Raw genomic sequence first — 16,265 nt, forward strand, 5'->3', positions numbered from 1 at the left:
AAGACTCTTGAGATCATTGAGTCCAACCATAAATCTAACACTGCCAAGTACACCACTAAACCATGCCCCTAAATGCCACATCTACACAGCTTTTAAATACCTCCAGGGGTGGTGACTCAGCCACTTCCCTGGGCAGCCTGCTCCAATGCTTGATAACCCTTTCGGTGAAGAAATTTTTCCTAATATCCAATCTAAACCTCCCCTGGTGCAACTTGAGGTTGTTTCCTCTTGTCCTATCACTTGTTACTTGGGAAAAGAGACTGACACCCACCTTGCTACAACCTCCTTTCAGGTGGTTGTAGACAGTAATAAGGCGTCTCCTCAGCCTCCTTTTCTCCAGACTAAACAACCCCAGTTCCCTCAGCTGCTCCTCATAGGACTTGTTCTCCAGACCCTCCACCAGCTTCATTGCCCTTCTTTGGACACGCCTCAGCACCTCAATGACTCTCTTGTACTGAGGGGCCCAAAACTGAACACAGTATTCGAGGTGTGGCCTTACCAGTGCCGAGTACAGAGGGACAATCATTTCCCTAGTCCTGATGGCCATGCTATTTCCAATACAAGCCAGGATGCTATTGGCCTTCTTGGCCACCCGGGCACACTGCCAGCTCATATTCAGCCAGCTGTCAATCAACACCCCAAGGTCCTTTTCCACCAGGCAGCTTTCCAGCCACTCTTCTCCAAGCCTGTAGTGTTGCATGGGCTTGTTGTGACCCAAGTGCAGGACCAAGTATTTAGCCTTGCTGAACCTCACACAGCTGGCCTCAGCCCATTGATCCAGCCTGTCCAGATCCATCTGCAAAGCCTTTCTACCATCCAGCAGACCAACACTCTCACCCAATTTGGTGTCATCTGCAGACTTACTGAGGGTGCACTTGATCCCCTCATCCAGATCATTGATAAAGATATTAAACAGAACTGGCCCTAATACTGAGCCCTGGGGAACACCACTTGTGACCGGCCACCAACTGGATTTAACTCCATTCAGTACAACCCTTTGGGCCCGGCCATCCGGCCAGTTTTTTACCCAGCAAAGAGTACGTCCATCCAAGCCATGAGCAGCCAGTTTCTCCAGGAGAATGCTGTGGGGAACAGTGTCAAAGGCTTTACTAAAGTCCAGGTAAACAACATCCACAGCCTTTCCCTCATCCACTAAGCAGGTCACCTTGTCATAGAAGGAGATCAGGTTAGTCAAGCAGGACCTGCCTTTCATAAATGCATGCTGACTGGGCCTGATCACCTGGTTGTCCTGTTTGTGCCGTGTGATGGCAGTCAGGATGATCTGCTTCATAACCTTCCCAGGACCGAGGTCAGACTGACAGGCCTGTAGTTCCCTGTATCCTCCTTCTGGCCCTTCTTGTAGAGGGGCATCACATTTGCTAACCTCCAGTCAACTGGGACCTCCCTGGTTAGCCAGGACTGCTGACAAATGATTGAAAGCGGCTTGGTGAGCACTTCTGCCAGCTCCCTCAGTACCCTTGGGTGGATCCCATCTGGCCCCATAGACTTGTGTATATCTAAGTGGTGTAGCAGGTCACTAACCTTTTCCCCTTGGATTATGGGGGCTTCATTCTCTCCCTGTCCCTGTCTTCCAGCTCAGGGGAATATGTACCATTATTAAAAGTTGAAAATAAAGTTGAAAAAAATGAGAGACTGTTGTATTGAAATTCAGGCAAGGCAGTGTGAGACCAGTTTAAATGTAGCAGATTTTAGTGAGAAATACATATACTATTGCTTGAGTGTTTTGCAAAAGATTCACTTACCATACAAGCCCATTTTCATGGACAACTTCTCCAAATGGTATGGGAGATCCTCTGTAGTAGCAGGGGCATTCATTAGCAGGCACACATTTACCACTTTCATCCATGTAGGTTCCATTTATGCAGGTGCAGCCATCAACTGGGACAAACTTAATGTTGCATGTGACATCAGGCTCACTCAGAGAGCGACAAGTGGGTTGACAGGAAGAGATGGTATAGCTGTAGCTTAGGGATTTGGGACATGAGGTGGTGTATTTTGCTTGAGAGAGGAAAATAGAATAGGTTTGTTAATCCCAGGTGGTAATTTCTGGTGGTAAAAAAGAAACCATAGGCAGTAGAAATAACATGTAAACAATACTATACACCTCTGCCTGTGTTGCATCTTTCATGTAAATGTATTTCTGAATACTTCCTGAGTTAGACCTGAAAAGCTACTGTACACGTGGAATAAGTGATGTATGCAAGGAAGAAAACATCTTTTCAAATGATATTTTGGAAAGAAACCTCCATTTGGTGCTGCCATTCATTGCCGAGATTTTTAAACCTTTTGAAGTACAAGACAAGATGTCTCCCTGAATGTCTCCTGGTATGCTGAAAACAGACCTACTGAATCAGTGAAACGCAGCATGCAGTTTCAGAGACCTTTCATTTGCAAGGGTTCTTGTTAGTATTACTAGCACTGTTATTCTAATATGTCACATTTTCTCTACAATAAGTTGTGATACATAAAGCTGTAGTGAAATTAAAAGTTGCACAGAAACAGGTGAAGGCAATTCCATAACACCGGTCTCTTTCTTAAGCAAGCTATGTCTCCCATCTATTCATATTCACTCGTGCTAGCAATGGATTGATTCTAAGGGAACAGCTTAAGAGAATTACTTCCAGGAGTGCATGTAACAAAATCCCTTCCTCAACACTTACCATATTTGTCTAGAAATCAGTATGAAATAATCTCTGATCAGCAGTTTTTATTGATGTGTGTTCTTAGGAAAGGGGATAGTTAAGAGTACTTACAGCAGACATCAGTCCTCCATCCGTGCAGCTGGATTCCTTTTGCAGCACAAGCTCTCACATAGGAAGACAGGGCTGCACACAGGCAGTCCTCACTATTTTCACAGTTACATGTGTCAAACATGCAGTTCTAAGAATGCAGAGAAAAATAAAGTGTCAGCACTGGTAATATTGTCAATCTGAAAAAACCTGAACGTTATCTTTCTGGTCCTATGCCCTAATCCTTCTTCAGATATGCTCGCTTGTAGACAACACTAACATAGCTTTGTCACTTTCCAGTCTTTGTCTAAGTTTCCTGGCAGGGGAGAATGAAAGTAATGGAAATTCAGTCGATGTCTGCAGTTATTATTGGGAAATAGCGGACTTAAAGTCTGTTATACATTTAACAACTTCATATTCCTCTGAACCATGTTTACAAATATGCTGCACAATAGCATACAAAGCTCTATTCACAGTATGCAGTCTAGACACATCATTTCACCAGTGTCCATACCTGGAAGATTCATAGTGAGAAGAAAGATTGGCAACACACTGATAGCAGAATGATGATAATTAGCTAATGGGCCAAGTGCCAAGTGCCAAATAGTTATTAATGAGATACGAGGCTGATGAGACAACAATTCACTGATATTCAAACAAGCATTTGACGTGCCTTTACATACACTTCCTACTATATGTGTATATCCATCCAGGAGTAAATAGCTGCCTTTTCATTTGCAAGCAAGTCAGGATCTTGAAGTGAAGACTGACAATTGAAATAAGGTAATGTTACAACACAAACAGAAACACACGTTGAAAAAGGAAGTGCTGCAGTACAGAAATGAAAATACAGTCATTGCGCAAGATGAGACATATCTGGAACAGTCCTTTTCTGGTAGCTAGTTGTAATGATCCTATTTCTATTGTTTATAAAGGGAAAAACAGTCTAACAAAGTACCGTGTGGTAAACAGAGGGATTCACTGCATAGTGACAATCAGCAAAAGGTCCTTTGCGGTCAGTTAGTAGTCCACACCAATGCTGAGCATATTTTTCTGTGAAGAGAACAAACAATACAAATGCACATTACTCTGTATTTGATTAGTCACAAAACCACATTGCCTTGGTCTATGAAGCCAGTTCTGAAATTACATAAAATCTTTCCTTTTCCTGTCTTTTTTTCACTCAGATTGTGGCCTAAGGTTTCTAAAACTAAAGAAGAGGACTTGCTGAAGGGGATGAATAAAAGATTTCCAAAGATACTCCTGCAATCCACTCCTCTGACACCAAGTTGTCAGCTTAGACATCCTCTCTCTTTTCAATGACCATACTGTTTCCTTCAGTTATGTTTCTGTGACTCTTCCTTTACTTTGTTACTTATCCCTAGTACTTTCATTTTGAATATTTGTTTCTGGTTTCAGATGTATGTTTTTACCAAGTATATGTGTCCTTATTATCTTATCTTTGCTTTCCAACGGATGTGTTTTCCTTAGGGATGAGAAAAAAAAAAACTAGAAAAAAAATAAGAAGCACGCACCATTATCAATGCTGAGTGCACAAGGGTTCTCAAAACTGCTCTGGATCTTGCGGCATGAACCCTGAGTTCTCCATGTATTAGCAAATGCTGTTGCTGTTCCTTCAATTATTCCACTTATGACCTTGAAGTCATCAGTTTGGATATTATTGAAATTTCCACAGAGACCTGTTGAAAAGCAGTGAAAAGTTTATACTGCTCATACTAGACAAAAGATATTAAGCAAGATTTTCTTATATTTCATTCACTTACCACAGGTCTGGTCTTTCAAAATAGGATCCAGTCGCACAAACACTTGCATGATGGGTGTGATTTGGATTTCAAGGTGGACTCCAAAGTTTGTCTGCATGATGATGAAGAATGACGAAGGTCTGAACACAGTGACATTAGCTACAGATGAAAAACAGAATGATCACTTTCTGAATGAGGTCAAATGCTGGAAACAGTGCATCATTATACTATTCTTCTTGAATTTCTATTGCAGTTGTGGCAAATTCTGAGGTGAAATAAAGCCAATCTTTATAAAAATTAATCAGAAATATAAATAAAAATTTACAGTTCAGAATTTGCTTGTAGCTACCAAGTTGTTAACTTTATTTGCTGTCTCAACATTAAGTGGTTGGAGATTACTCCTTCCAAGAGAATAAGAAGGAAAAACTGTATGGCACTGAGCATTAGAAAGAATACTTCTGTTTTTGTTTCTAAGCTTGTACAGCATACATTGGAGCCCTCACTCTGCTGGAGAGGAAAACTAAGCAGATCTGGAGGTCAGAGATATCACATAGAATCATTAGTTATTGAGACAGAGAGCAAAAATCAAATTTCTGTTTGAGGAAGTATGAGCACAGGGGTGGTAAGTTAAAAAATAAAAAAAAAGAAGAGGTAGAAGAGGTAAACAGATGTCTTCTGTGTTCAATTTTGGGCAGTGGGAAGGAAGTAAACCTTACAGTGATCAAATCAGAAGAGTGTAAATGCTGTTTGTTTCTGTTTGAACTCTTGCTTATGCTTGTACCATCTCCCATTTCTTTATGACACCAAACTTCCCACTCCTACTTCAAAAGCACTTGTGGGATTCAGGAAATATCCCAAAGAGAATTGAGGTGTGAACATGCAGGTTCTGAACAACTCCCAGTCCTTTTATCTTCCATAGTTTAAGAAAACAAGCAGGTGTGGAGTTGAAGTTCTGAGCTTATTGCTTACAGACTGTTAGAGAAAAAAATACCTGCTGAGATGGGCAGCTGGGTGTAGATCGAGTTCACAAACACACCACCGTCAGGTTTAACCTCGATGAGCTGATAAGGAAGAGGAACAAGAGGCAACTGTGTGAAGGATAACTATAGTCCAAAGACTAATAATGGTGATGACTGCAGTGATATTAATTAAGGTATTAAATAAAAAGGGTAGGGTTTTGTGATTTCATCTCCTCCCTCTTTCCACTTTGTACACTTTACTAATTTTTCCTGCAATAAAAGAATTATTTTTAAAGAGACTTTCTCAACTCCTTACAGAATTACATCATCTTGGTTTCTTTGAACACATCTTTGTGATGAATTACATCCCTTACTCTTGTACTTGTAGTTTCTAACCTAAAAGCTCATGTTTTTTCATCTAATTGGCAGAGAAAATAGCTTTTTTCTGCTTTGTGAGTACAATGTTTTTTCTTAATGAACTTCCACAAAGCCAAATTTATGGCTGATCTGATTTTCATAACAAAATCAATTTATATTCACTTGATTAAAAATAACATGTACTTAGCGCATATGCTGACCATTTGAGAGAGAAATACAATTCCCTGACTGATTAAGGCTTAGCTTCTTTGCTCTGCATATTTTTAATAGTAATTTCCCATGCTTATTTTGCATTCTTACAGTTTGTCCTTTATTCATGTTGAGGGTCACTGTCTTTAAGCATGTCTCCGTGTCTGTTTGGCCACATATGCGTAGTTCTACCAAGATGGTGAATGTTTCATCTTTACAGTGCTGAAAAAAAATGCCAACAGTTATTTCATAAAAGGCTAATTACAGAAGCTTTCCCTGTAAAATTTTCTCTCAACTCTGAAAAAATATTTCTGTTTCTGGAGAAGATCCAGACTCTCCCAAATCCTAGGCCTTCTTTGGCCTAAGTTTCAGTTTTGCCTTTTGTAAAGGTTAGGAAAAATGAAAGAATTAGAATCTGGTTTTGGATTTTATTGATGATATCCATATTTGGAGTTTTTATTCATGCCCACTTCTAATGTTTGATGCAGTTCTACTGTATGTCTCATCTTTCTGCAGCTGGTATCAATGCTAGACAAAAAATTTCGGATAAAACAATTTTCATGAGAACAGTGACATACAGCTATTTTTTTTTACTGAATTGTGCAGATGGGGAAAAAGGAAAGAAAAGAACAAACAGAAAAAGCCCCTAAAACATCAAAATATTTCATTTGTACATTGCTGTAATTAAATATTTTTATTATAAATAACTTTTAATTTTTCTATTTCTTTTGACTTATTTTAAAATCTGTTTAAAAATGTTCAAAACCTAAATGAAATATATCAGTTGACTTGAACTGATTTTCTGTATTTGAACTTCCCAGAAATGAAATAAAAATATTAGTTTTATAAATTCAAATTTTTTTTCCAGAACTGTTACTGTAATTTTTCAGACTTGTCATTTGGCCCAATACCATATAATACAGTAGCATTCAAAAATTATGCAACTCAGTAAGAAAGCTGGATTAATCACACTGAAGAATGTAGACTAAGCAAGTTCTTAAAAAAGGCAATGCTCTTCAGCAATTACTATATCACAAAAATGGAATTTCCCCAGTAAATACCCTACACTGTTGCATGACATCCTAATAGTTAACTGCTGATTGTCATTTGAATGGCAGCATATGTTCTAGTAAACATCTGGCTAAGTGAGAGGTAATTTAATGTCTGTATGTCAAAAGAAGTAAGTTTCAAAAGTGTTGATTGAGATCACCTTTTCTCTCTATAAATGTATAAGGCTTTATGACCTAGTAATATCTGATTCCCACCTTAGAAAGGACGTAAATGCAGTCTCCATGGTGATCGTAGTGTTTTTTATCATATGTGGAAATGTGCGAACCTCCTTCTACTGAACATGTTCCTGGGCATGACATGTCTTGGCAACTCCACTGGCCTCCATTACAGGTACTGGAAGAGAGAGAATAAAGTTAGCTGAAATCAGTAACAGTGGTCCAGTGTAAAAGGAATTACAGTGACATTAGGTTCAGATATTTTGCTACTGTTTTTCCCTTCAAGCTGTAGTTTGACACACAGTAAATCTAGGTTTAAGACTTTCCAAAACATTGTGAATGTGTGTAAAAGGAATGACTCTGGTATGCATTCACTTTGCTTATTTAATTGTTTTCCTTCTTTGAACAGATGAACTCTCCAGCAACAGGTATTGGATGAGTAATTACTTGGTTTTTGCAGCTAACATAAAGCACAATGACAAATTAAAATCTCTTCTGTTTTGTTATACAAATGTATCAGAAACTAACAGAAATATAACCCCACATCTACTCCTGATGCAGAGCATATCTGTTTTCTAAGGTGATATGGTAGTGCGCAGGTACAGGATTAATAATTGTGAAATCAAGGTTGTATTGTGTCATCCCTTGCTTTCTCCAGAGAAAATAAATATTTGCAAATACATAAATGACTGCAACTTCATTCCCCTTAGAGAATTCCAAATGTTTGAACAAAAAACCAAAGAGGAATAATTTTAATTGACTGGTGAGAAATCTAAACATTGTAAATCCTTCCTTTGATCACCTTGAGTTAGAGTGCCAAGCTAGTTAAGGCTGTTGCTAAATAAAACAAAGAATGTTCTTTAGGGATATTTTGGAACTGTAGCAGTCAGTTAAATACACATATCAATTGCCAATGATGCAATTGCATATAATAAACCATTAAACTCATTAAATATATGAGAGGAAATAGAAAAATGACAAAGGTTACCAGGAACGGCACTGCTCTGAAAAAGAAGTTCCTGCAGTGTAGGTGTTGCCATTGTGAACGCAGGAGCACTGCTGAAGGGGAATGCAGCCAGAATTGTTGATGTCATCAAATACAGACCCTAGATTAAAAAAAAGACAAAACCTTGATCAATTAAAGAAGCATTTCCTATACACCATTTTTGTTTGTTACAAATCCTAAATATCATCTTAGAGACAGATCTGCAGCTGTCATGAATGGACATACCTATGCTGAGGACAGTAGGACTATGCCAATTTGCACAGTGAAGGATTCAATCTTTGTATTCTTAAATTCCACCTGCTTTGAAAGAGGGACTTATTGTAGCACAGGTGGCTTGTTGAGAGACTGGTCTTGATCTGCTTGCTGTTCTGCTTTCCTGCTTTCTGAATATTGCACATGTAATGGCAACTAATTCAGATACCTTTTCTCAGCTGAGACATGACAAATGCTTGTCACTTGCAGCTGTGAAAAATGCAAATACAGGAGGCTTAAACCCCATGGAACCTGCCCAAATCCTACAGATAAGCTGCTGTTGTTCTTTGAGATCAGAGATGTGAGTACATAAGAACTTGCCTGGGGGGCAGAAACAACCATCCATACAGTGTTCTTCACAAAACTGAGATCGTTCAGGATTGGTGCATGTGTCAGCACAGGGGGAACTGCACTCCTGGTACTGCATGTTGTAAGGACACTTCTTGGCTGAAATTTTAAAGGAGGAGAGATTTTTTTTCAGTCAAAAGTATTTCTAGTTCACTGTATATGAGAATATTTATATTCATTTAAGTTTCTCAGCTAGATGTAAAACCACACTAAACTGCAGATCCACTGCCAGCTCTCAAAATTTGCAAATTTAGTCACCTAGATCCATCCTTTACAGCTGAGATGTACTTTCCATGACTGTCTGGTGCTAAGCTGGCTCAATGACTAGATTTCTGGGGACAGCAAGGTAATGACCCCACAAAGTCAGCAAGGCCTGTGTTTCTACTGAAGGCACCCTTCTCATGAACACCTGTATTGCTAGTGAGACTTAAGATCCTAAAGCTTTAGTATATTTGCATTTTTCAGATACCATTGGAAGGGCAAATAGTACCTCTTGGGGTTTTGTTTTGGAGCAAATGCTGGTGACAGTATCGACAGCTACACCCCATAATCTAGTATGTGTTTAAATCAGTGTAAATCTCTATGAAGATTACAGTGGTGCAAACTCCTCACTACCAAGGAAGAGGAGATAAATAAGTGCTTAACCAGCCAAACACCTGTGAAGACCCAATCAGTTAATAGTTGAGAAGAAAAGATGCTGTAGCCACCATGAGAACAGGAGAGAAACACGAATACAAGCAAGCAAGTACACCTCATTCTTTCTCCTTCTTTCTCCTTTATTTACTTCCTTTACTGTCCCAGTTAATTAAATAACTCTTTGACTCTCAATTAGAGTATCCATGTAAGTGTTTGATAGTGTTTAATCCAGTTTGCATTAAAACCCTTAGCTCTTTTGCTGAAATCTTCATGCTGGAACTTGTAAATCAGAACCCTCTGGAGAATAGAATCTTGAATGACCTGTAATTTCTCATGCATCCTCAGCACCATTTGAGAGCTTGTTGTTTGTTAGTTACTGAGCATAAAGTAAGGCTATCTCCAGTGATACTTACGGCACAGTTTTGAGGTTCTCCAGTTCAAAGGATGCCCACCAGCATGAGCACACTGCCGGGAGTATTCAGCAAAGGTGTCACAGATACATGAGGCATTTTTAGACTCTTCAGAGCGGCACAAGTCATCTTGGCAAGCCATAATGTACTCTTTAACATCAACTAGGTCATTACACTCTGCAAATGCAGAGCTGGTCAGTGTTTTCTGGCATATGTCATCCTTGGGAGAAAAAAAATTAAACAACTTCCAGAAAACAGAAAGAAGCAATTTTTTGGTATTGTTACTTTGTATAATTATTCTTTGATAGAATCTTATATCCCTCTTTAAGTTGCTGTTGCCTGAGGGCTTTTCCTGTTGACCCATCTGAAGCTGTAGAAGGGTACAGATAAATTTCAAAGAAAAGTTAAAGAATAGTCAAAAGATCCTTACAAAATTATCAGTGCAATTATCTGGCAAGGTAGAAGTGGTGTCTTCACAGTGTTCTGTTGGCCCATCCATTTTCTGCATATTCCCAAACTGCAAGGCTGTCATCTTAATATCTGTACAAAAGAAGTTTAATAATGAAGGTTGGGTTTTTTGTTCAATGCAACTGCCCCTGTTATCTTTTTCTCCTCTCAAGAATTCTGCTCAAGACTGGCAAAGGCAGCTGGTTCCCTTAAGTCTTTAAATTTGATCATCATCCCTTCCAAAGAAAGCACTACATCACTGTCTCTATTTACCTTGCACAGCACCCTAGAAAAAGTAAACATTAGAAAACAATTTTCAACCTTTTACATCTAGATGCAAACTAAGATTTTTACCAGAAAAATAACAAACTGCTTTCAGATTATATTGATCCCATGCAGAGAAGAGAGAAAATAATCTAAACAGGGATTTGAACAATGGAGACTGCTGGGAGACAAGGTTTAGGAAAAAGCTCAAGCTGGGAATAGACAGAATGATGAAGATAAGATCTTAAAAAGATTATGCAATTCAGCAGGCAAATGTGGATATACCAATTTTAAGACAGAACTGAAACAATAAATGTACTGACTAGACAATACAATTGCCTTTTGTTTTATTGAATATATGTCTATAGATATGTTACTAGTGAAAATCTGGCTCATTTTTATGGGGTTAGCTGATTAGGTTAATAAAACCATGGCATACAAGAAACATGCAATCAGTTGTTAGCACCAGTATTATATTTATACTTAAAGTATTAAATCACATTATCTGATCTCTGTACCACATATTTTTCAACAGAGATTGAATCATATCTTCTGGGTAAATCATTTAACAGCATAGGAAAGAGGAATGCTGATGATGTTAGAGTTAAAAGAATACAAAAAAGCATGTTGGAGACTCCAGAAACCAAAACTTACTGTTTGAATAGAACTCATTGTAAACTGGAAAGCCATTGAAGTCCCCACAAAGTCCACAGGTCTGATTGGCATATTTCTCATTCAATTCCAGCTAAAATGATGGACAGTAAGTTGACAGAAGTTAGTATAAACATTCTAAAATATATTCAAGACCACTAAAAGCACACATTCTAAAATATATTCAAGACCACTGAGACCACAGCAGCACCTGCTGCTTCTAAGTATTTTTCATCAGTTCTGTGTAATTTTATTTAGCAATCTAATGAAAACCTGGGGATAGAATGAAGAGTTGACTTGGATTTGATTTACAATGCAGAGTCCAAGCTATTGATGCTATTGATACAGACTTAAGTTTTCACTGTAGTATCTATATTGCTCTCAGCCTCTTTCTCTCTATTCATTCTTCAGAAAGAAAACCAAATCCACAGCAAAAATGAAGTCCTAAGAGAGTGAAATTCTGCTAGAAAATGATATTCGAAGGGGTAAATAGGCCCTATAACAATGCCAATATGTTAATGATACAATGAAAGTGATTTTTCACACTATTTTAAGCAGACATCTGCTATCCACTGGAAATAAATCCATGTAATTTTCTTCAGGACTACGTGGATGCAAACCTGTCTTTATTAAGAAAGAACTCCTCAACAGTATGAGATGGGAAGGCAATAGTAACCCCCTAAACAGATAGGGACTGGCCTCTGAAGGTGTAGATAGGTCCAGGAGCAGTTCTTACCAGGATACTGTCATCTTCATTCCACATTAATACAATACCCATTTTGCTGGCAACTTTCACATAAATGCTGCTTTTCTCTATCATAATTCCAGATTGGCTGTATGGCAGTTGAACTCTGGGAAAAGGCAGAAAGAATGCCAGGTATTTTCTGATCCAGATGTTTGATAAAGAGAAAAAAAATGGCTTGTGGTATCCAACATCTGTAGGGATTCTAAAATAATGCAGTTGTGCGGAAAGAAAAGTGATTAAAAAATAAGATGGTCCAACGTCATCAAATATGGATATGAATTTGGATCCAACCTCTCAGGATTTTTCATTCAAATTTTATTTTTGAGGTAATCTTTAAGGGAAGGATTGATTTACTGTGAAAGGAATTAATAGCAACTTATTCATTATTTATGTTGGTAAAATTGTCAGATTTATTGAAGAACACATAATTTTTTCCCCCCAAATATACCAAAGTACTTGGCCAGTTTGAAAAAATGGTCTGTGGTTACCAAACAAGTGTTATGAATAAGCTTACCTGTTGCTGTTGATCATGACAACATCCTTTGTTAGTTCAGCAGCTACACCTTCAAGTTTCATGGTGATACGGTTGATTGTTGGAGCATTTTCCACCACTATGCGCCTAATCTGGATGTTGAAATCCTCATAGGGAGCGTTGCAATGGGATGCAAAAACATAATTACAGAGCCCAGGGAAGGAGAATATATCTCCATCAAAGGTCTTGAAGTGGAAGTTGCCCCATGTGCTGCATACGCGGCCATTGTGAGCAGGATTGGAAGCTGTAAATTAAAACTAGCTATAAAAAAATGACTTAAAATTCCCAGCCTCAACATGGCTTCATTTTGTCATTGAATAATTTTCACCTGCCTACCTTCATTTGTTATTTTCTGTCCATCTATCCATTATAAAACTATGTATTCATTCTTCACTCATATCTGTTACTCATCTTATGTACCCCTATAAATGGTTATAGTTATGTTCAGCTAGGGCTTTATTAGTTGTTCACATTTCAGCTAAGATAATAGTTTAATATTATGTTTCTTAACCACCCTCTTTCTCCTCTTAATAATCCATGACTTCCTTTATCAGTGTCTTTCCCTGTTTGTATTAGATTCCTCTGTCTACATCCCCTAAAATTGAAAACTTATTTAATACATTTCATTTCCTTTACTTACATGTTATTACTGGATTTGTCAGCATTGGCTGGATGATGTTGACCTTAGATGAAACTGTAGCAGAAGCTAGAAAAAAGTAAGAAAGAAAGCAAAAACTAGTATAACAATACCAAAATTTGCACCTAAAATTGACCTAGAAAGGACTAGAAAGTTAATATGCCAGATCCAATGAAACAATGTTAAGCCTGCTTTGTTTCACACAGGCCATGGATCAGGTTACAGTGCATACTAAAATTCAAAATCGGGATAGTTAAATCATAAGAAGTTGCTTTCAACTGTGATTATCTGCATTATCTACCTTTTAGTTTTGACCCTTTTATGAAACTCTGTTTTGTGTTAGGAGAGGCAGAAATTCACAGCTCTGCATATCAGAGTGCTTCGGACACACTGAACAATACAAAGGGTTAAGCTGTACTAAATTAGCCTGTTACTGGTACAAAAGCATAGTTGCCTTCTCATTACACCTCCTCTTTCTAAGGAGGGAATAAAAACTTTAATTATCCCTTTTGCTCTCTGTTTAATATTTTTCTGTTAAGGGGCTGAAACCCTTAGAAATGACCACAAATTCGTTGTACAGGATGATCACAAATCATTACATGCTAAAAATCAATGAAGTTGGGTTGCCATCTTGATTTCCCAACATCAGCCACTGACTTTACAGCTTGCCAAAGTGGTCTCATTTCCTTGTTTATAAGGAATCAAACATCCTGCACGTATATTCCACTTTGATTTTATATATACATATTCATGCACATATGCATATAGCCTCTACAAACACACATGTGTTTTCTTAGTTACCTATTATTATACAAATATAACCATACTGTGTGCGTTTAGTAATTGGTATCCAATAAAGATATTACAATTCTTATATATAGAGAGGCTTGTTAATACACATTTATCTTTATTTGACATTACCGGCAATATGCTAAGGAGGTTTTTTTAGGTATTTTTATTATTTAGTAGAGATGTAGCAAATAAATAAAAATACAAATACACAGTATAAACAAACGTACTGTTTTGTTTCTGCTGAACAGCCTCAGCGTATTTGCTTCCTGTTTCTTGTTGGATTTCAATCTGGGCTCCTGTGAAGAAATTTTAAAAAGCATACTAAGTACAACATCCTGTATCTGAACTTTTAAGCTAAAGCATTTAGATAGCGTCAAAGGACCCAGATACATTTCTGTAAGACAAAGGGGAAAGTCCTTTATCACGTCAGAAAAAATGAAACAGGCCCCCAGAAAAGGTAAAATGTAATTATAGAAAGAGACTTTCTACTACAAATACACAGAGATTGAAATCCAAGTAACATTTCATATATCTGCTTTCTTTGTTTCCCTTAAAACTCACTACAAGGGATTCTAATGACTGGATCACAGCCCTTATTTCACTGCTGTACTAAATCTCACTAATATGTGAAACAATTACAGGAAGAATTCACAAAATATAAGAGAGTAATTTATTACAATTACTGTGTAGTAGCTAGGTAATAATAAGAAAAGGCACAGAAGTGGTTAAAAGAAACAAGAGACTTAGGGCTTGATCCAGCAATGGCTGCAGATATTTATATGCCAGTTTCTTTAGTGCCTAAATATTGGGCCTTTTCTTCCAGAGCAAATCTAAAGCCTCAGTCAGGGTTCTAGATTTGCTTTACAGCTGGATGCAAGAAGATACCTCTGCGTGATAATACAAGGGCCCATAGCCTGAGCAGTAACCCAGGAGAAGTAACCAACAGAACCAGGTTTCCTGTTCTACCCCTCTTCTCAATCTGAGATGGTTCAAACTCACATCTTTTCTGCAGAAAACTTTAACCATCATACTGTAACGGTATTTGACCAAGGGTTCTTGCTACCCCACCTGAAGTAGAGACATGGTGCCAAAGACAGTGTGACAGTGACAAAGGAGGAAAAAATAGGCCATGATCATGTGACCACATGATTAGGGCACTCAGCTACATCAAAACTGTCCTGTTCTTGCACCTTGCTTCAAGGATTATTTTTGTACCTCCAGTTGAATGGTTACTGGATCAACTACATGAACTGTCTTCCAGATGAGTTCTCCTTCTCTCTATCATGACTCCATAAGTTCCATAATTCTTTTCCATGCATGGCCCAGCAATACCATACCAGAGGAGGTATTGGCAAAGACTTTTGAGAAATGACAAATACTGACATGAATGCTTTCATACCTAGAAAAAGACTGACCCTGAGCTCCTAGGTTGGTGGTCTAAATGCTTGTCTTTTATAAGTAAATATGGCAGGCTTTTCCTGTAAAAGAAAAATGGCTACAACTTTATTTTGTGAAGGGCTGAATCCTGTCAGCATGTGATAACTGTGCTTGGAATATGTTGACTAACATGTACTTATAACCTGCCAAGTCTAAATCCTCAAAGGATTTAGGTGATTAAATGACTAATATCTGAATCCTGATCAGGATGATGTGAATGAGCACTCCAGGTGTCTAGAGAATTTCTCAAAGAGGAACTGTCTATGTAATTTAGTCCTATGTTAAGCACCCTTTTTCCTTATACAATAGGTGGGAAGAGTTCACTGACTCAGAACTGGATCCATAACACTCATCTCACCGAAGAGGTAGCCACACTGGTGGAAGAGAGGGAAATGCTGAAGTCAGGGGTGTGCCATAAACCCCAGTCCCCTTTGGTGCTTACATTCCTTGCTGACCATTTCCTCCACTTACGAACCTCAGCCCAGATACTTCTATGAAAGCTGGACAACTACCTTTGCCTTAAAAATAACCAGATCAGGAGCACCTTTTTTTTTAAACTATTTTTCTAATGTAACTTCGGGCTGTGCCCACCATGTAAGCAGATTGAGTACTTGATCCCAGAGCTGAAGGATGCTTGTCCGAAGGGATTCAAGCCCCCACTCCCAAAGAAGTTCCCAAGAGACTGCTGGCTTTGGAGGAGAGAGTTCTGGGCAGCCTCACCATATCTAGAAGTTGCTGCAGTGACTGCAGTTTCTTTCAGACCTAAGCTTTTAATTCTTTTCTCATTTAACTTTATGCATGACCACTAGTGATGTACAAAGAAGTAACTTAGGACAGAGTTTA

The 16,265-nt window shown here is 38.2% G+C and overlaps 1 protein-coding gene across 1 annotated transcript in view; it reads right to left on the reverse strand.

The window, feature by feature from the left end:
• LOC142409857 (uncharacterized) overlaps positions 1-15,775 on the reverse strand; it is a 40,227-nt gene extending 24,452 nt beyond the window's left edge. Inside the window, 18 exon segments of the mRNA XM_075501613.1 lie at positions 1,764-2,019; positions 2,775-2,901; positions 3,709-3,803; positions 4,286-4,450; positions 4,535-4,672; positions 5,505-5,574; positions 6,151-6,261; positions 7,305-7,443; positions 8,254-8,371; positions 8,845-8,970; positions 9,921-10,137; positions 10,348-10,457; positions 11,283-11,373; positions 12,016-12,130; positions 12,539-12,800; positions 13,197-13,262; positions 14,213-14,281; positions 15,751-15,775. Of these exon segments, the coding sequence (XP_075357728.1) occupies positions 1,764-2,019; positions 2,775-2,901; positions 3,709-3,803; positions 4,286-4,450; positions 4,535-4,672; positions 5,505-5,574; positions 6,151-6,261; positions 7,305-7,443; positions 8,254-8,371; positions 8,845-8,970; positions 9,921-10,137; positions 10,348-10,457; positions 11,283-11,373; positions 12,016-12,130; positions 12,539-12,800; positions 13,197-13,262; positions 14,213-14,281; positions 15,751-15,775 (2,300 nt within the window).
• Positions 15,776-16,265: the final 490 nt, after the last annotated feature.

This window comes from Mycteria americana, chromosome 5, assembly GCF_035582795.1.
Source record: "Mycteria americana isolate JAX WOST 10 ecotype Jacksonville Zoo and Gardens chromosome 5, USCA_MyAme_1.0, whole genome shotgun sequence".
NCBI classification, from domain to species: domain Eukaryota; kingdom Metazoa; phylum Chordata; class Aves; order Ciconiiformes; family Ciconiidae; genus Mycteria; species Mycteria americana.